Raw genomic sequence first — 21,524 nt, 5'->3', positions numbered from 1 at the left:
TCTGTACTATCTCCAGATAAACAGATAGCTTTGTTAGTATGGCTTACTGCTTCACGTAGATATTTTGCCTCCTCTCTCAACTCTTGAGGGCTGAGTTATGGTTGCCCAACCTTGCATCTCACAGTGCTTAACACATAGCTATGTATAGTGTTATACTAAATTAACTGTTCCACCTCAACTCTTTCCTAGAGTACCTAGGACCTAATATAATAGATACTACTGTACTAACAGTTTTATATGTATTAACACCTTTAATCTTCATAACAATCGCAGGAGGGAGGTGCTAATGTTATTATTCCCATTTATAGGTGAGGAAATTGAGACAGGTTAGTAACTTGCCCAGGGTTGCCAAGCTACATTGGAGTCAGGGTTTGAACCCACACTTGTCCGACTGTATAGTACCTCATAAATACTGGTTTAAATGAAGAGAGATTTGTTGGCGAAGGGGTAATGGGGAAAAATGTTAAGTAAGCCTAACCATCAACCTGGATCTTCATTTTATAAACAGAGTCAGCCACATACTTCTCGTAATAATAATGACAGCTAGGGTTTATTGAATATTTACTGTGCCAGGCCGTGTACTAAATACTTCAGATGCATGATTTCATGTCATCCTCACAATAATCCTAGTAGGTGGGTCATATGTCTGTTTTACAAATGAAATTAAGTAACTTACTGAGAGTCATTTACGTGGTAAATAGCAGAGTCAGGATTTACACCCAGGTACTCTACTGTATATGCCAAATCAATAATTTAAGTGTCTCCCCCGCTTCTCCAGGTAACTCTCAGCAAGGAATCAGCTAGAGGTGTTTATAAAGGTTTTCATATCCCAAAGATGCTCTTGGTTGTTTTATTTTGAACAGCATGTGCTATTGAGGAAAGGAAGGCACCGTGACCTAAAGCCTCAGTCATTGCTGGCTTGGGGTACTTAAGGGCATCAATTGACAGAATCAGTTTTTTAAAAAAAGAAGGGGCAAAGAAATTTAGCACAGATGTAGTCATTATTCCTGGGTGGGGGGCATACTGTTGTAAATGTTAGATGTCACTGTAAATAGGTTTTAAAGATTTCTTCAAAAAGCAGTACATTAAGTGTCTGTGACAAACGACAAAACAACTATCCCAGTGTTTATACATGTGTATGTATTTGTCTGGGGTAAAATTTCTACTGACAGCTTCAGTTTCAGATTCAGTGTCTGTACCTCAGACACCCTGAAGTGGAGAATGCCGTGCTCTGGAAAACTGTTGAGGAACTTAAGAGGTGGTTCTGGTCAAAGATCTGTATGAGGAATTTGAATGAAAATTATTTTTGTGAAACGTGAGAGTGGAATAAAAACATTTTTTCTGAATTAATATTTTATTTGTTAGAACATGAGGTATAACTAAGTACAGCTAACTAAATGAGAATACTCTAACGAGCAGCAGGCTATTTCATTGACATTCTCCAAAATTATTCAAATTGGACCTCGGAAATTTGGGGCTCATCAGAGTCATTTATGTGTGTTTATTTATGGTCACCCGACAGGAAATGTCTGTCTCCAGCACCCAGGTTCTAACCAGCAAGCTCTACTCCCTGCATGTGGGTCAAAATCGCTGGACAGAGACTAAGTTCCACGTCATTCTGATAAATTGAGGGGCTTATGTAGTCTCGTTTTGTTCTTCTAGTCTTTATGTTGATTATGTATTTAATCTTCCTTAAGATTGGGTGAAGAGAGAAACTTTTTGTCTTATGTTTTTGATAGCCCCAAAGACCCTGCACAGAAGCACAAGAACTCGCCTCTGTCGAGTGTAAGTAGCCAAACGATAACCAAGGAGAATAACAGAAATGTCCATTTGGAACACCCAGAGCAGAATCCTGGTTCATCAGCAGGTGACACTTCAGCAGCGCACCAGGCGGTTTTAGGAGAAAACTTGCTAGCCACAGCCCTTTGTCTTTCTGGCGGTGGGTCTCAGTCTGATTTGAAGGACGTGGCCAACACAGCAGGAGAGGAGGGGGACACATGCCTCCGGGAGAGCCTCCATCCCGTCACTCGGTCTCTTAAGGCAGGGTGCCATACAAAGCAGCTTGCCTCCGGGAATTGTTCTGAAGAGAAATCCCCACCAGCCTCCATCCTAAAGGAAGGTAGCAGGGCCACAGGCTTGGATTTCCGACCTGTGGTGCCTCCAGCAAATGGGGTTGAAGGAGTCAGAGTGGATCAGGATGATGATCAGGATAGCTCTTCCCTGAAGCTTTCTCAAAACATTGCTGTACAGGTCAAGTATCAAGTTTCTACTACTAAAATGGAATTTGGGCTATTTATTTATTTATATATTTATCAAGGGTAGGAGACCTTTCTTCGTAGGAAGGTGGTGGAGAACTACTCTGTCTCATTTTTTTATTGGCAACTATCCTACGATTTTCATGCAGTGCTGTGGGATGTCATCCTTCCAGTGTTCGATAAATAATAAAGCCAGGAGTCAGGGTCTCATCATGGTGACTAGGAACTTTATGACCTACATATAGTCTCTTTCACTGACTAATTGATAAGTGTAGGTCATTAGCATTCATATTTCCCATCTTTGTCCTTGCAGGAGGAATCCTTGTTAATTCTCTGACCTACATCTTAAGAAGTACAGTGTATCCTGCCTCCTAGTGCTCGGTGTGCTTTGTTGTAGGAGGAAGGATGGGCACAATAGGTTGTAGGGGGCGAAATTCTTATTTCACACTTGAGGCTGTCTCTGGCAGTTCTTGGGTCTTGCTCAGGTTCTTTTGTGGGATAATGTTTGATGCAATATACATGTCAGTGTCTATTTGCCAGACTTACAGTTCTTCTCTTGTTAAGAAGCCAATAAGGGGAATGCAGAAATTCAGCTGCTTAGTTACTTGTGACAGATTTCCTTGTAAAATTACAAAAGAGTAATTTTGTCTTTTAAAATGTCTCTGAACAGTTCTGAATATAATTGTTTCTTTCTTTATAGACTGACTTTAAGACGGCCGATTCAGAGGTAAACACAGATCAAGATATTGAAAAGAATCTGGTGAGTACTTAAACTGTCACAGTGAATATACTAGATCGTTAACTCAGACTGTCTAGAGTCATATTATCTCAGCTGGAAAAGGTGCAGGAATCTCCTTTTCAAATCCCTAACAGATGGTCAGCTAACTTCTTTCTACTTGATCACTTCCAGAGATGGGAAGCCTACTACTCATAAAGCAGCCTTTGCATCTGAAAAAGAGCTCTTATTGTTACATCTCGTTCTTAGGTGAGGATAGCACCTCTCATACTTGTTAGAGTGCTCTCCTGAGCCATGTAGATGAAATCCAAATCCTCCTTTACTTGTTGGCTCTATGTATAATTGAAGTTTTTTTATGCCGCTTCCTCTTACCCCTCAAGTCGAATCTTTCCAGAAAAAAACATTCCCAGACGTTTATAACGTTCTTCTTTTCTTCATAGGATACGTTTTCCAGCCCTTCCATCGCCCTACTTTTCTGCCTGGACAGGTTCCATCTTATCATTGTTGCTTTGAAAATGTGATCCTGAGAAGTAAATACAATAATCCAAATACAGAGTAATGAAGTCACAACACAGTGGGGTTCTCCTCTCTATCATTCCAGACGCTGTTTCTCAGGCCTCCCCTGGCTTACTGTGGTGCTGTGCTCAGAGTGTTGACCTTTCAGGTTTTATTCTGCTGGACTGTTGAGTCGTATCTTCCCTTTACTCCTGGTGACTGGGTTTTAAAACCTAGAGAGCTGTACGTTTGTCTTTGTTAAAATGGTCTTTTTGATCTATCTCTGGTATTTTGTGGCAGAAGCTTCCACCCTTAAGAGTATGGATATCAAGGTTTATATTTTTCGAGAGGAAGGATGATGCTGGGAAAGGCACCCTAGCATCAGGAAGAGGTTTTTAGGGTAATATGTGTTAACTGAGTGAGAGAAAAAGTGCTTATAGCAACCAGATAAGAAAGTGGATATTTGGTCAAGTTGAAGAAATTGAGGGGCAGATGGAAGGAAGTTATGGGAGTACATTAACCAGATGAAGCGAATAAAGTTTTTTAAATACAGGATAGCACCTTGGAGTTACTCATATAACAGGCAGGTAAAAAGATCCTAGAGATGAGCAAGCTGATGGAGATGTGCTGGGTGAAAACCAAGCTAGAAGAGAAGTCCCAGGGAAGGGGGGCGGATTCACCTTTTTTGAATACTTACTTACTCTAAGCACATTATTTTGTCCCCATAGTTCTATGGTGCGGTTCTGATGACAGTAGCAATCCAAGGGGCAACTAAGTTATAAATAAGCTTTAGCATCAGTCTGATGCGGGAGTGGAAACTAGCAAGTCATTGGGCCAGAAGAGGCCCAGGATTATGTTTTATGTGGCTGTATTCTTTTGGGTAGTGGGATGGCCCACATGCCTTTTATTTTATTTTATTTTATTTTATTTTATTTTATTTTATTTTTTCAAAATTTCCTTTAAATTCTAGTTAGTTAACATACAGTGTAGGCTCACATGCTTTTAAAAAGGCAGTGGAACTAGGCAGGTGTTAAACTTGGTGGCAGTAAAAGAAACTTGGCTCCTGTTTTGTTTTCCTTTTTGCGCATTTATGGTAATTTCCCACTGGCTGCATTTGAAATTATACCTTCTGGTCCTTGGAACCAATTAGACACTGATGAAATAGTAACTTTGGCTTGTTAAGATGAGATGCTATGGATCAAGTAGTTTAACATATAGCCTTTCAGTTATCTTTTTGTATGTACTAATAGTATGTACCTTGAGACTTACTTCCATGAGACTAGTGGTGTCTTCCCCTGGCCTGTGTTGTTCTAAAGAAGCATTGTAGACAGAGAAAGTACCACAAAGAAATAAAGGAAAAGACCTATGTTGAAGAAAGTAAAGATTCCTCTTCTCTACTAGTTGAATATATTGGTTCTTAACCTTTCTTTAGCTTTTCTTGGGTTAAAGTCCTCTTTTGGAATCTTTTGAAAACTTTAATTCTCATCTCAGAAAAATTTATCCTCCCTCCCACATCCCCCTATTTCAGAGAGTTCAGAGACCCCTGAGGCGCATCCATAGATCCTAGGTTCAGAATCCCTGTAAAGATGTGAGACTGGAGAGTCATCAGGGGCCTTAGTCACGTTTCAGCACCTGGTCCAAGGACTAGCTTATCTCAGAGCTGAAGTCCCATCTTTTTTTTTTTTTTCCAGATTTATTTATTTATTTTAGATAGAGAGCACAAGCGGGAGGGGCAGAGGGAGAGGGAGAGAGAATCCCAAGCAGACTCTGTGCTGAGAACAGAGCCCTACACGGGGCTGGATCTCACGACCCTGACCTAAGCTGAAACCAAGAGTCGGACGCTTAACCGACTGTGTCACCCAGGTGCTCTGCTAATGTCCCATCTTGAAAACTTAGTTTTTATTATCATAATGTAGTAAGTTTTCCTTCATTCACTTCTAAAACCTGTCTTTTCTTTGAAAATAGTTATCTTTTAATGATTAAGTTCATTTGAATGCTCTTGGTTTAAATTTTACATGGGCTGCCTTATACCAAATGTGTTTTAAATTGAACATCTCTAAGTTTTAGCATCCCTTTGAAAGGTAACCATTACTTTTCTTGATTTACGGATATGGGGAGGCAGAGCTGAACTGTGGTCCTCAGAAGCCTTTCTTCTACTCTTGCTTTACATGAGAGCTTGCTGATTTGCCCAGTCTGAATACCATGCTCCTCTTTAGCGGATCTGTCCATTTTCAGCGCTAATGGCCAATAAGGAATCCTCTTTTCTGGATGCAGTTTTGAGTAGGTGATCTGTTTTTGTTTTTGTTTTTTTTACCCATTCATTTCTTCTTGCTCTGATAAAATGCCTTCTTCCTCTTATTCCCTAGAACAGTGATTGACAAACCTTTTCTGTAAAAGGTCAGATGGTAAATGTCTTAGGCTTTGGGGCTCTATGGGCTCTGTTGTAACCATTCCACTCATTGTAGTGTAAAAGCAGCCTATAAGCCATTGGGAATGGCTGTGTTCCTATAAAATTTATTTATAGGGGCACCAGGTGGCTCATTGGTTGAGTGTCCGACTCTTGATTTCGGCTCTGGATATGATCTCAGGGTCGTGGGATCTGTACTCAGCACAGAGTCTGCTTCTCTTCCTTTCCCTCTGCCCCTCCACCTGCTCATGCACATGAGCTCAAGAGCTCTCTCCCCGAAATGAATAAAATAAGTCTTAAGAAAAAAATTCAGATAATGTCTGGATTTGGCCCACAGGCCATACATTGCCCGGATGCCCCCCCTGCCTTAGAGCCATGCTGTGCAATAGGATTTCCTGTAATGGTAGAAATGTCTTATATCTGTGTTGTCCAGTGTGGTAGTCATTTGTTATTTGTGGCTACTGAGTACTTGGGAATGTGGCCAGGTGACCGAGGGGCTGTATTTTTAGATTTTCTTACTTTAATTAACTTAAGTTTATATAGCCACTCATGGCTAGTAGTTAGAGTGTTGGACCCTGCAGCCTAGAGCTCTGCACAGTGCCTTGAGCAGGAACCTGGTGTTTTTTGCAATTGGGGAATTGAACTTTTTTTCCTCTTGTTACAAATAGGACAAAATGATGACGGAGAGAACCCTGTTGAAGGAGCGTTACCAGGAGGTCCTGGACAAGCAGAGGCAAGTGGAGAATCAGCTCCAAGTGCAATTAAAGCAGCTCCAGCAAAGGAGAGAAGAAGAAATGAAGAACCACCAGGTACCCTGCTTATGTTAAGTCTGTCAATAAGTATGGCTACACTCCCTAATCAAACTGTAATTTTGTTCCTGAATTAATAGAAACAGAAGAGCAGTATTTATCTTTTTAATGGTTGTCTTAGAATTTTAAGGATAAGAAGAACCTTTGAGGGCATCTTGTTCAAACTCTCAATTCTTTTTTTTTTTTTTTTAAGATTTTATTTATTTGAGAGAGAATGTGCACGCCCTTGAGCCAGGGGAGGGGCAGAGGGAGAGAATCTCAAGCAGACTCCCCACTGAGCACGGAGCCCAGTGAGAGGCTTGATCCCAGGATCAAGCTCAGGTCATGACCTGAGCCAAAATCAAGAGTTGGACGCTCAACCGACTGAGCCACCCAGGCGCCCCCGTACTCTCACTTCTATTTAAGTTTAGAGAGAAATGTTATTTAATATATTTTGTTGACATAGCTGACTGCCTACCTGGGAAACCATGTAATTAGACTCTTATATTAAAAAACATAATTCTAGTAGATTAAAAATCTACCTATGAAAACTGGAAAAATGTAAGTTAGAAGAAAATTTAGGAGAACATTTATAAAACCTCAAATTGCAAGAGGTCACTTTAAGCCAGGCAAAAAACCCAGAAGCCATAGAAGAATGAATCAATTTAATTATGTATAATTTAAAACTTCTGATATGTCAGATGATACAAAAAACATCAGAAGATCAGTGTTAGATTGGGAAAATATTTGTAGCACATCTGATGAAGGGTTTAATATCCATATCTGTGTTCTGAGACTCCTACAAGTTCATGGTAAAAGTCAAATACTCTAAAGAAAAACTAGGAAAGGTTATTGTATAGTTTCTTTTTTTTTTTTTAAGATTTTATTTATTTGAGAGAGAGAATGAGAGAGAGCACGAGAGGGAAGAGGGTCAGAGGGAGAAGCAGAACCCCTGCTGAGCAGGGAGCCCCATGTGGGACTCGATCCTGGGATTCCAGGATCATGACCTGAGCCGAAGGCAGTCACTTAACCAACTGAGCCACCCACACACCCTGTTGTATAGTTTCCTATTTCTGCTGTACCAAACTACCATCAATTTGGCAGCTGAACACAACACAGTCCTATAGGTCAGAAGTCCAACATGGGTGTCACCCGGCTAAAATCCATGTAATGGCAGGGTTGCATCACTTTCTGGGGACTCTGGGAGAACATACCTCTCCCTGCATTTCCAGCACCTAGAGGCTGCTTGCATTCCTTGATTTGTGACCTCCTTCTCCATCTTCAGAGTCAGCAAATTTACATCTCTGACCACTCCTCCCTAATCACATCTTCCTCAGATCGCAATTGAGAAAGGTTCTCCACTTTTAAAGACCTGCATAATTAGATTGGGCCCATGCAGATGATCCAGGACCGTCTCCCTGCATCCGGGTCTTTAGCTTAGTCACACCTGCACAGTCTCTTTTTCCATGGAAAGAAACATAGTCACAGGTCCCAGGGATTAAGTTAGATTAGAATGTGGACATATTTTGGGGGAAGGGGTTATTATTTTGCTTACAACAATTGTAAATGGTGGGGCGCCTTGGTGGCTCAGCCAGTTAAGCATCTGCCTTCAGCTCAGGTCATGATCTCAGGGTCCTGGGATCAAGCCCCAAGCTGGACTCCCTACTCAGCGGGGAGTCTGCTTAAGATTCTCTCCTGCACCGCCCCCCCACGAGCTTGCTCTCTCTCAAATACATAAAATCTTTAAAGCAAAACAATTATAAATGGTAGTACACAGAAGAGGAAAAGCAAGTGGATAATAAATATATGAAAAGAAGCTCAGCCTCAGCCTCACTGGTATTCATTCATTTAGCAAATATTTTCTGAGTTCCTGATCCAGGCTCTGCAGATTTAGCAGTAAAGGCAACATAGTCTCTGCACTGAATGCTTATTTTAGTTGAAGGAGGCCAACTGTACAAACAGTAGAGAATGGGAATTAGGAAAATGTTTCTTAAAACGATTAGATACCATTCCTCTCTCCCCCTCAAGAGATCGGCAAAAATGAATTAAGTTATCAAGGGTGAGGAAAAATGAACCTTTTTCAGACATTTGTATATGAATTGTTACAGCCTTTTTGTGAAAGTTACTAACAATTGTCAGTTAAGATTTAAAATGTACTATGACCTAGCAATCATATTATTAAGTCTTTTTTACAGAAATAAAAGTTTTTGTATGAAAGTGTAGATATACGACGTATTTATTGCAGTATTGTGTGTAGTTAAAAAACACTGGAGTCAACTTGATGGACTCTTTACATAGAATGGTTGGATAAGTTGGATATATATATACACATTATGTCATATACTGCTATTTTTAAGTTAAATCTATATATTTATTTTACCTTATTTTTTAAGATTTATTTATTTGAGAAAAAGAGTACACTTGAGAGGGGGAGGAGCAGCGGGGGAGGGGAGAGAATCTCAAGCAGATTCCACCCTAAGCATGGAGCCTGATGGGGCTCAATCCCACGACCCATGAGATCATGACCTGAGCCAAAACCAGTCAGATGCTTAACCAACTGAGCCACCCAGGTGCACCAAGTTAAATCTATATTGACAGTATGCTCACCTCAAGTGAAAAAAAGCAGGATGCAGAATAAGGTGTATAAAGTCATCTCATGGGATGCCTGGGTGGCTCAGTCGGTTAAGTGTCCGCTTTCGGCTTGGATTGTGGTCCTGTGGTCCTGGGACCGAGTCCCTCATGGGGAGCCTACTTCTCCTTTTGTGTACCACTCCTCCTGCTTGTGCTGTCTCTTTCTCTGACAAATAAGTAAAATTTTTAAAAAAAAATCTCATTTGGAAAAAACACAAAAGCAATGAAATACACATGTAAGTATACATGTTTGTGTGAGAATAAAGATGTGAAAGCAGTCAGATAAAACAGTGGACATATTAATTATGGGTGGAATTGGCATGGATTAGGGAGTGACTTAACTATCACTTTTTTATTATTCCACTTCTTACTACAAATACATATATTTTTGTTAAAGTAAAAAAGGAACCAAACAACTCCTCACACATAATAAAGTAGAACCTTAACAAACAAAACAAGACCATTTTTGTTGAACGTAATGAATTCCCACCCCGTACAAGAATGCCTTTCTCAGCATTCTTAACAGGTGTTCATTCGGCCTTTATCCGAACACAGGTAATGGAAGGGTTGTTGCTTCTCAAGGAAGTAAATTCCATTTTTGAACAGTTTTTATTATTAGAAATTCTTTCTCCTGCTGAATTGAAATCTGCTTTATTGTAACTTTCTCTCTTATATCTAGATACTGGCTTTCAGAGCTACTCATCAACCCGATTCCTTCAATTCAACTTGAATTTACTCAAGTCAATATGTTAATTTGTGTTAGTTGAAAATAACCTTTAGACCAAAAGAACTAATTCATTTCCTTCTTTACTTGTGTGTGACTGTAATTATGGGGGACTCAGGAGATACTAAAAGCTATCCAGGATGTAACAATAAAGCGAGAAGAAACAAAGAAGAAGATAGAGAAAGAAAAGAAGGAGTTTTTGCAGAAGGAGCAGGATCTGAAAGCTGAAATCGAGAAGCTTTGTGAGAAGGGCAGAAGGTAAATGATGCTGTTAAGAATAAAACCCCTGTGTGCATGTATATATTTGTGCATAAGCATCCAGTCGTGTTTGTTTGTGTGCCTAGTTTCTTTTCTTTTGGTCTAAGTTTTATTTGAAAAACAAGTACACAAATAAAATCCTCTAATGATTTTAGCTTTTTCAGCACCTTGTGTTAGATTCAGTAAAAAAAAATTTCAGATTCAATAATACCTTGAAATAATAGCAGCTGATTGTTGGGTCCTAAGTATGATCAAGGTTTTGAAATGCATCTAACACCTGCTTCACTTGCTTTGATCCTGATTTTTTAGAAGTTCAGGCTGTGGGAATACTTTGATTATGTTATTCAGCACTAAAACAAATTTTAAACAGTAACATTGTAAGTAAGCCTTTGGAAAGAATTATTTAGTGGATCTCTGTTCTCTTCTGGGTACTACAGCAAGAGCAAGGTGCATATAGAATTTGGTCAGATTTTTAGTTTTCCAAGTTTCTTAATGTGGAAATCAAAATAACTGTGAACCCTGATGATTTTATTTAAATTCTGAAATGTGCTTTTATTTATCAAAATCTTGGCCTGCTGATGAGTCAGAGCTCTAAAGTGAAAAGTAGCAAGCTCATTGGTTGAATCATTTTCCAGTTATGAAAGATGGTAACTGTGAAAGGTCAACCTGAGAAAGAACGTTTGGGAAAGAGCCTAAGGACCAATCTGTTTCATTGAGAATGGAATGATAATGCTTCAAAGGTGGGCCAGTTGTCCATGATGATCCATGTGTCAGCGATTATGAAGAGTATGCTAGGAGCATAATGCTATACCTGGCATTGTTAGTGATTGAACCCCCTGCTCCCCCCCCGCCAACAACATGGCCTCTGCCATTGTCTTCACAGGCTGGGAGGGGGACAGTGAAACAGAGACATGAGCGTGCAAGCAGTTTAGCAGCAGTCTTAGCAGAAGCTGGGAAGGTGAACCTACATTATAATTATAGGCTCTGTGAAAGATTTCTTTTGATGTGTACTCTATACTCTTAATGTATCTCTGACCACTTTCCTCTGCCTTCTGATTGGATAAGCCCAAATGGTGATTGATACTAACAATTTGCTGCTCATGGGCTTTTTTATGTGTCACGAGTGTCAGAATGACACTTTCTGTCATGCTTTTTGTGGAATGTGGGTTTCACTTTTCCAGAAGTAGGGGGAAGAAGTCTTTTGTGTGTATCTTTGTTGTAGCAGTGATGCAGGTTTAGTTCTGCATTCCAGCATCCACAGAAACTGTGGGCACGGAGATTTTGGTCATTGTATTAGTCTGTTCAGACTGCCATCACAGAATACCACGGACTGGGTGACTTAAACAACAGTAATTTATTGTCTTACGGTTCTAAAGACTAGAAGTCTAAGATTAAGATGCTAGCAGGGTTGGTTTCTGGTGAAGTCAGTCTGTCTTGGCTTGCAGACACTACTGCCTTCATGCTCTGTCCTCACATGGCCTTTCCTCCATTTGTATATACTCACGGTGTCTCTCCTCTTCGTGTAAGGACAGCAGACCTGTTGGATTAGAGCCCCATCCTTATGATCTCATTTAACTTTAATTACTTCCTTAAAGGCCTCATCTCCAAATATAGTCACATTGCTGGTGAGGGCTTCAATAAATGAATTTGTGGGGGACACAGTTCAGGCCATAACAGTCATGTTTCCTGTTCATAGCTCTCATTCCGTCAGCCAATGCTTACTGAGTGTCTACTGCGAGCCAGACACTATGGGCCGGAGAATAGAAGGTCCTCATGGAGTTTATTGTTGAATAGGAGAGATGACAAACAGATAGTTACAAACTAGTATAATGATACCATGGTAGTGGTCGTATCAGAGTACGTAGAAGGGGCATGGAACCCAGACGGGGCAGGGGGAGTCAAAGGGGGATTCCCAGAGGAAGTGATTGCTAGCATTGAATCCTGAAAGATAAAGGGGAATATGAACACCACATGCAATGCATGATCCTTGATTTGATCCTAGATTAAACAAATAACTTTCAAAGAGTTACAGGGGTGGGGGTTGATACAGGGAGGAATTAGTGGGGCAAGGAATAGGGGAAAGACATTGCAGGCAGGGGGGCCTAAAGACAAGAGAGAACAGCACCTGAGCCGTAGGGAGGTGGGGAGGACCAAGGCCAGTGCGGCAGTGGGAAGCCGGTCACAAAAAACTCCTGTACCGTGTGTTCAGGAGTTTGGGTTTTTCTCTGATAGCGATACTGAAAGATTTTATGGGGGGAGGGGTATCAGAGGAGGAGTTCTGCATTTTAGATAAATGACTTGGGCGGGTGGAAAGTGGATGGGAGTAGTGTAGAGGACCAGTTAGGAGACTTACCTGTCAGAGCCTGCCTGAGAGTGACAGTGGCCCACACTGCAGTGGCCCTGGCTGGGAGGAGAGAATTTCACATTGATGTTATATAAAGGTGAATTTACAGGGCGCCTGAGTGGCACAGTCGGTAAGTGTCCAACTCTTGGTTTCGGCTCAGGTCATGATCCTCAGGGTCGTGAGGTTGAGCTCCGAGTTGGGCTCTTGGCTCAGCAAGTCGGGCTCTGTGCTCAGCATGGAGGCTGCTTGGATTCTCTCTCCCTCTCCCTCTGCTCCTGCCCACTCTGTGCTCTCTCTCTCTCTCTAAAAAATAAATAAATCTTTAAAAAAAGGTGAATTTACTCAATAGAAATCTGCTAAGTGTTTTGTACTCTTTGGGGTAGTCACTATGTATTTTAATGTAACTATAATTTCTAAAGAAGACACCCTGAGTTAACAACAACAACGACCCCCCTCCCCAAAAACTAGGGAACTAATAGTTTAGTCATGTATTCGATGATTTTGTCCTGGATACCTGGTTGCTTTGTCATGGATGTTGTCTTGCTTTCGTGGGACACTTCCTAATTCCCAGCTTATATCCTTGAGGATTATTGCTGGCATGAGGAAGGTGAGGCTTCCATATGAGTGCTCTTCCAGGGTAGAACTTCTTTTTAAGATTCATGCCTTTAGGGGCACCTGGGTGGCTCAGTTGGTTAAGCGACTGCCTTCGGCTCAGGTCATGATCCCGGAGTCCCGGGATCAAGTCCCTCATCAGGCTCCCTGCTCGGCGAGGAGCCTGCTTCTCCCTCTGACCCTCCCCCCCTCATGTACTCTCTCTCTCTCATTCTCGCTCTCTCAAATAAATAAATCTTAAAAAAAAAAAAGATTCATGCCTTTAATAGTGACTCATTGAGAATGGCAGCAAGTAGGACTCTTCCGCAATAAAAGATGGTGAGCTTGAGCTTTAAAAGACATCATCAACTGATTCATAGAAGTAGCTTGGGACAAATAACAGGAAAGCCGAAATACTAAGCATCATTCTTCTTTTTTTAAAAATGTTCTGAGCATGTGGCGCCTGGGTGGCTCAGTTGGTTAAACGTCTGCGTTTGGCTCAGGTCATGATCTCAGGGTCCTGCCATCAAGCGCTGCGTCGGGCTCCGTGCTCAGCGGGGAGCCTGCTTCTCCCTCTCCCTCTCCAGCTCCCCCAGCTCATGCTCATGCTCTCTTAAATAAGTAAATAAATAAAATCTTGAAAAAAAATGTTCTGAGCTTGCCTGATGAACTCATATGATAGAGTGATAAGTAGCACATCAAGGGATTTACTGTTGGACATATTATTTTTTTTTTACTTAGAGAGAGAAAGAGAAAGAGTAGGGAGAGGAGCAGAGGGAGAGGGACAAGCAGAGTCCACGCTGAGTGCAGAGCCTGACATAGGGCTCGATATGAGGACCCCGAGATAATGACCCGAGCCGAAACCAAGAGCCAGACGTTCAACCAACTGAGCCACCTAGGCACTCCTGGAAGCATTACTCTAGATGTCATTTAAGAGTCTGCACTAAATTGAAATCAACAGTGTGCATGAAGATTCATTTTGGAAATTTCTCACCAAATGCTAGTTTATTTAACTGGTATGTGTAAAAGCCCTAGCAGCTTGCCTAGCAATCATTAAATTTGGTGAGCATTTCTTGGGTGCAAAGCAGTGAGCCAGGCTGTTGCAACATCCTGTATTTGACCATAGCTATCCGTCCTTCCAGCAGTCTGCTCGTTCCCAGTGAGTCTACACTTTGACCACTTCAGGTCCTCTTTCTTGTTTAGAAACCTCACTCCATTTCCCACCAGTCTTTCAGCTCCCTGGAAGCATGTCTTTCCATAGCTCACCTCAATGCACGGTCCACTGCTTGAATCACTCCCTTAGTGTTACCCTCAATTCTCTTTCCTCTCATTCTTCTGTAGTACTCCAGTCCTGGTTCAAGTCAGCTGCCTGACGTCTCTGGGCTGCTGAGTGCTGCTGGACACAGCCCTCAAACTGTGTCTGGGGTCCGAATAAATGGATGACTTCTAACATCACCGGAATCCTCGAGACTCCCTCTTCCTCTGAGGGCTGTCCCAAACTTCTACCTCCCTTTCTCAACTTCCTCTCTCCACCATTTCTCTCCTTAGTCTTAGCAGATGATCTCGCTTTTTATTTCACTGTAAAAATAGAGGCCATCGGCACCTGGGTGGCTCAGATGGTTAAGCGTCTGCCTTCAGCTCAGGTCATGATCCCAGAGTCCTGGGATCGGGTCTCACATCGGGCTCCCTGCTCCTTGGGAGCCTGCTTCTCCCTCTGCCTGTCTCTCTCTCTGTCTCTGTCTCTCATGAATAAATAAATAAAATCTTAAAAAAAAAAAATAAAGGCCATCAAGTGAAACCTCTTTCAGTTTCCCAGACACATCCATCCTTTCCTCCTGTCCTAGTAACTGAGTCTAAACTTTGTACCTGTCTGTGAATTCAGTCCACTCTTGATGCTACCATTTCTCCATAAGTGGCAGTACTACGTACCGCCTGTCTGAACTGAATAACCAAGAGTCATCCTAAATTCTCTCTTCGCCCCTTTTCCACCACATCTACTTTTACCAAGTCCTGTACATTCTTAATATTATCCCTTTCTCGGGATGCCTGGGTGGCTCAGTTGGTTAAGCGCCTGTCTTTGGCTCAGGTCATGATCCCGGGGTCCTGGGATCGAGCCCTGCGTTGGGCTCCCTGCTCGGCACGGAACCTGCTTCTCCCTTTGCCTGCTGTTCTCCCTGCTTGTGCTGTCTCTGTCAAATAAATAAAATCTTTAAAAAAGAATTATCCCTTTCTCTCTGTTCACGCTGACCCTGTCAGTTCAGGATCTCATGAGTCTTAGCTCACTGAGGTAGGCTACAAAACTTTCTTTGCCTCCACTCTGCCTCTCTTCTCACTTATCTGGTACACTGCTACCATAGAAATCTTTTTCACATCCACGTCTGATAATGTTATTTCCCTGCTGAAAATTTTTTATAGTTCTTTATAGCTTTTAGGGTAAAGTGTCAGCTCTTTAGCTCAGTATGGAAGTTACCCAGTCCCTGTTTATGTCCTTAGCTGTACTGTTTACTGCTCCCCCAAACAACTATGCTGGTTTATACCTACTGCTACATGAACCCACTTAAAACTCAGCCTGTATTATCTGCCCTAGAAGCTTTCCCAGATCCTCCCCTTCTCCCTTTCACACATCGTGACCATTTCGTTTAGATGACCCTCCTCTGTACCCATTAGCATGCCGAGTATATACCTCTGTCTTAACACATAGGTCTGATGCCTTTTTGTTGACTTGAATGCCTCCCCCATCATGTAGTTTCTTGAGAGTAAGTGTTTTGATGATCTACTGTGTAAAATAGCCATCATAAAACTTAATATCTTAAAACAATAATTTGTTATTTTTCACAGTTTTTTGGGTTTTTGTCTCGGATGGATGGTTCTGCTAGTGTCTAGGATCATTCCTGTAGCTGTGGTCGGATGGCAGCTGGGACTGGAACATCCAAGATGGCATCATTCATATTTCTGGTGCCTTGGCAGGGACACCTGGAAGGCTGGGCCCAGCTGAGACACGGAGAGGGCTAGGCCTTTTCTCACTCTCTCTCTCCATATTGTCTTTTCCCTCTTCAGGTGGTCTTTCCAGCAGAGGGGCCAGATTTCTTTTTTGGTGGCTCAGAGCTCCCAAGAGTACAAAAGTGGAAGTTTCTAGGCTTTCCTAAGGCATAGACTTGGAACTGGCACAGTGCTATTTCTGTGACATTCTTTTGGTTAAAATGAGTCACAGGGCCAACTCAGATTTAGTGTTGGAGGGGGCTGAACATGAACACCAGCAGGCCTGGTTCATTGGGAGTGGTCCATATTTGGAAATCTGCTACTGCAGCAAGTTAACACATCTCATTTAACTTTTTCTGCTCAGTATGTGTTAATATCTTTTAGATATGGGGAATCATAAAAGTTATACAAATAGGAGATGCATAATTAGAGGTATTTTAGAAATATGCAGGATGAATTTTGGGGGATGAGTGAGGCTGAGACATCAACCAGGAAGCACTTACAATAAACTGAGTTTCTAAGGATCATTATAAGACTAGTGATGGTGGAATGAAAAGGAAGAAATGGACTCCGGAGGAATCGATGCTTGATTATTTTAGAGATTAAGGCTGGGGGAAGTGTCAAAACTAACTTCTGTATTGACCCTGGGTAACTGTGTGCTACCTGGACAGTAACTGGGAAATGGAATCCCCCTTCCAAGTTCTGAGGGTAAAGTAAGTGTTGTGATGATGTGAGACATACAAGTTAAAATCCTTAGTCGGCCATTGGAAGTGGGACACTTGACTAGAAGAGATGCTCTGTCTTGATTTGGAGTTGACTGCGTAGAGGTTGTAACTATCTGAAACTCACTGAAAGTGAGTTTTCTCTTTTCTTTTTTTTTTTTAAAGATTTTATTTATTTGACAGAAAGAGACACAGCGAGAGAGGGAACTGCTTGTGCAGGGGGGAGTGGGAGAGGGAGAAGCAGGCCTCCCACCGAGCAGGGAGCGCGAGAGGCGGGGCTCTATCCCAGGATCCTGGGATCATGAGCTGAGCCAAAGGCAGATGCTTAAAGACTGAGCCACCCGGGTGCCCCTGAAAGTGAGTTTTCTGTGGGAAGAAGCGTAGAGTAGGGCTCAGTTCTTAATGCTGAGGCACACCTACAGTTTGGGAGTACAAAGAGGAAGGGAAGGCAGAAAGAAAAGGAAACAGCTTAGAATAGTAGTATAGGGCTTCAAAGGGGAGGTGCATTACAGTATCAGAAACTGCAGGGAAGTACATGAGAACCGGGTCTGAGTAAAGGCCATTGGTAATTACTGAGTGCAACCAACAGGGGTTTGTAGGCAGAGGAATTAAATTACTGGATTTACTTTTCCCCCAATATTTTATTATGAAAATTTTTAAACACTAGGAGAAGCTAGAAGTATTGTACATTAACACTTGCCCCCTAGATTCAACAATTAACATTCTGCTAAATTTGTTTTAGCAGTATCTTTCCAACCCTCTATCCGTTTATCAGTCCATCTTTTTTTTTCTTTTCAAAGCATATCAGAGTATGTTGCAGTCATCAGTAACTTCACCTTTAAATCCATAAATGTGCATATTATTAATTAGAGTTAAATATTATTTGTGTTTCCTTTTTTTGGTAATAAAATATATAGGCAGTTAAATACATGAATCTTAAGTGTGCTGTTCCATGAGTTTTGACCAATGTCAAATGCCTGTGTAATTCAAACCCATTAAGATACAGAGTACTACCCTTAAACCAAACGGTCCCCTCATACACTTACTTTCCCAGTCTTTTCTTGTCCCATCTTCCAAAGGCAACTGCTGTTCTGATTTTCTCATCATAAATTAACTCTGCTGTTCTGGAGTGTCACATAATGAAATCCTACAATATGTACTTTTGTGTAGGACTTCTTTCATTCAGCATAATGCTTCTGACATTCATTTATGTCTCTTTATTGTCGAGTAGTATTTCTTTTGTTAATACACTGCACTTTATCCATTCTCCTTTGAGGGGTCATGTAATGGTTTCTAGAATTTTACTATTATGAATAAAGCTGCTGTGAACAGTCAAGTATGTTTTTGTGTGAGCATATACTTTTATATTTCTTGGGTCAATTTCTAGGAGTAGAATCAACAGGTGGTAGGGTAGGTATATGTTTAGTTTTGTAAGAAACTGACAGATAAATTTCCCAAGTGGATATACCATTTTACATTCTACCTACAAGGTATGAGAATTCTGGTTGCTTCATATCCTTGCCATTCAAGTGGTTGTATTTCATTGTGGTTTTATTTGGCATTTCCCTCATTACTAATGATGCTGATCACTTTTTCCATGTGCTCATTGGCCATGCATATGTCTGTTTTTGTGAAGTGTCCACTGCGATTTTTGCCCCCCTCCCTTTTTTTTTGGTTGTTTTTAGAAGTTCTTTGCGTATTGCAAATATAAAGCCCTTTGTCAGTTATATAGTCTGTGAAAATGTTCTTCCACTCTCTGACTTACCTATTCATTTTTTTAATTGAATCTTTTGATGAACAGAAGTTTTAATTTTAAGGCTGTCTAATTTATCAAGTTTTCTTTTATAGTTATTGTATTCTTTGTCCTGAGAAACCTTTGCCTACCCTGAAGTAGCAAAGGTGTTCTCCTCTGTTTTCTTATGGAAACTCTATCATTTTAGCTTTTATCTTTATGATCCATCTCAGGATAATTTTTTTTTGTACATGGTGAGAACTAGGGGTTGAGGTTCATTTTTTGAGGTTCACGTGCCTATCCAGTTGTCCCAGCACTGTGTGTTGAAAAGACTTCCTTTTCCCCCATTGGAATGCTTGACACCTTTGCCAAAAACCAAATGACAGTATGAGTCATTTGTATAAATAGTGGGTCTATTTCTGAGCACTCTTCTATTGCATTGGTATATTTGTCTATCTTTATGCCAAATCATGTTGTCGTGATGATTATGGCTTTATAGTAAGTCATGGTCAGAGAATGTAAGGTCTGCTTCTTTTTTCAAGGTTCTTTGGAGTTTGCACTGCCTTAAGGTCATTTGCGTTACCGTATATGTTTGAGAAGCAGCATGCCAGTGTCTACAAAAACAAAACCCAAACTGGTGAGGCATAGTTCCTTTGAATCTGTACATCAATTTGGAGACAATTGACATCTTAATAATACTGAGTCCTCCAGTCCATAAATGTGTATCTATCTGTTTATTTAGATCTTAATGTTACCAGCCTTTCAGAATTTTGAGTCCAGGTCTTACACAACTTTCTTTAGATGTCTAAAGAAATTTATTCCTAAGTATTTTATGTTCTTTGATACTAGTTAAATAGAATTAAATTTTCAAAAAAATTTCCAACCATTTCTTGCTAGTGTATAAAAATATAATTTATTTTGTATATTAACCTCATACCTGCTACTTTGCTAAACGTACATATTAGTGTCTTAGTTGTTTTGTAGATTCCTTAAGATTTTCTACATAAACAATTATAGCTTCTGTGAATATACAGTTCTATTTCTTCTTTTCAAATCTTAAGCCTTTTATCTCTTGTAAACATTAATACACTGACTAGGACCTCCAGTACTGTGTTGACTAGAAGTGGTAGAGTAGACATACTTGCCTTGTTTCTGCTCCTCATGGGAAATGTTTAGTATTTTACCATTAATTGGGATGATAGCTATAGGTTCTTTGTAGATGCCCTTTATCAAATTGGGGAAGTTCTCTTCTGTTTCTAATTTTCTGAGAGTTCTTAACATGATTGGGTGCTTAGTTTTGTCAAATAGTTTTTCTGCACCTATTAAAAGTATTGACTGGTTTTTCTCCTTTATTCTGTTAATATGGTAAATTATATTGATTTATTTTCAAATGTTAAACCAGTTGTCCATTCTTGGGACAAACCCCCTTGGACAAGATAGGTTATTGTTTTTATATATTGCTGTAATTCAACTTGCTATTATTTTTAGGGATATTTGTGTCTATACTTATTGAGGAATATTATTCTACATTTTTTTATTTTTAAAAATGTAATTTGATATCAGTTGCTGAGGGGGTAATGTTAAAATCTCTATGATTATAGACTTTCCTCTTTTTCCTTTTAATTCTGTGAATTTTTGTTACGTATATGTTGAGGTTGTATCGTTAGATACATATACGTTTATGATCATTATATATTCCTGATGAATTAACCATTTTATCATTATGAAATGTCTCTTTATCTTTGTCATATTCTTTATGTTAAAGTTTACTTTATGTGATACTAATATTGATAGTGCAGTCTTATGCTTATTTTTTACATGGGGTATATTTTTCCATCATTCATCTTCAACCTGTCTACATTTTTATGTGTCATAAAGATAGCATAGAATTGGATCTTTCTTTTTGATCTATTCTGACAAGCTGCCTTTTAATTAGAGGCTTTAGTCAGTTTATATTTAACGTAATTATCGATATGGTTGAATTTAGGTCTACTCTTTTACTATGTAAATTGAATATTAATTCTTGAATATTTTTTAGAATTTTAATTTGGCCTTTCCTTCCCCAAACACACCTGTTACATTAATTCACTGGCAACGTTTGTTATAAAGAAAAATTACATGCCTGCTGCTTATTTTGTATTAGAAAGACTTGTAATTTTCTTGGTTAAGGTATTTGGGAAATTTTCAGAGTCTTAATTGTAGAAACTTAGAGTTATTATCCCTTAGATTTTTGAACAATCGAAGATTTTTAGATATGCAGCAATAAAAAGCACTTATTTTAAGTTGCATATAGATGAATTTTTACAAACTAATCATGCATATAAACACTAACACAATCAAGGTATAGCACATGGCCATTACCCTGTAGTGTTCCATGCTCCTCCATCACTGCCCTTTCTTCCCCTCAGTTCTCAGGTAAACACTTTGTCACTGTAGATTACATTTACATTTTCTAGAAATTTGTGTCTAGTTTCTTTCACTCAGCATATTTTAAGGATTCATCCTTGATGTTATCATGGATATGAAATATCTCAATAGTTTATTCCTTTTCTTTTTTTAAGATTTTGTTTTTTAGAGCAGTTTTAGGTTTACAACAAAATTGAGAGGGAGGTACAGAGATCTCCCATATACCCCCTGCCCCCACACATGCATAGCCTTCCGTTAATCAACATCACTCACCAGAATGGGACATTTTTTACTAAGGGTGAACCTCTCCAAAGTCCATAGTTTACCTTAGGGTTCACTCTTGGTTTTGCACATTCTGTGGGTTTGGACAAATGTACAATGACATATATCCATCATTATAATATCGTGCAGAGTATTTTTCACTTCCCTAAAAATCCCCTGTGCTCTACCTATTCA

General features: G+C 40.2%; 1 protein-coding gene across 3 annotated transcripts in view; it reads left to right on the top strand.

Moving 5' to 3' along the window:
- Positions 1–21,524, top strand: part of RNF214 (ring finger protein 214) — a 47,755-nt gene that overhangs the window by 2,231 nt on the left and 24,000 nt on the right. For 2 of the 3 annotated variants that reach the window (XM_028105759.2, XM_028105758.2), the window contains exons 3-6: positions 1,740–2,250; positions 2,956–3,015; positions 6,562–6,702; positions 10,155–10,294. In XM_028105759.2, coding sequence (XP_027961560.1) covers positions 1,740–2,250; positions 2,956–3,015; positions 6,562–6,702; positions 10,155–10,294 — 852 coding nt within the window. The remainder of the gene's footprint in view (positions 1–1,739; positions 2,251–2,955; positions 3,016–6,561; positions 6,703–10,154; positions 10,295–21,524) is intronic. The other variant, XM_028105760.2, reaches the window with a different exon arrangement.

The sequence above is a fragment of the Eumetopias jubatus genome, unplaced genomic scaffold (assembly GCF_037043125.1).
Source record: "Eumetopias jubatus isolate StellerSeaLion01/CBP00866 unplaced genomic scaffold, mEumJub1_p1.0 scaffold_13, whole genome shotgun sequence".
In the NCBI taxonomy this organism is placed as follows: Eukaryota; Metazoa; Chordata; class Mammalia; order Carnivora; family Otariidae; genus Eumetopias; species Eumetopias jubatus.
The sequence above is the reverse complement of the archived record's forward strand: the minus strand, read 5'-3'. Positions and strand labels throughout refer to the sequence as shown.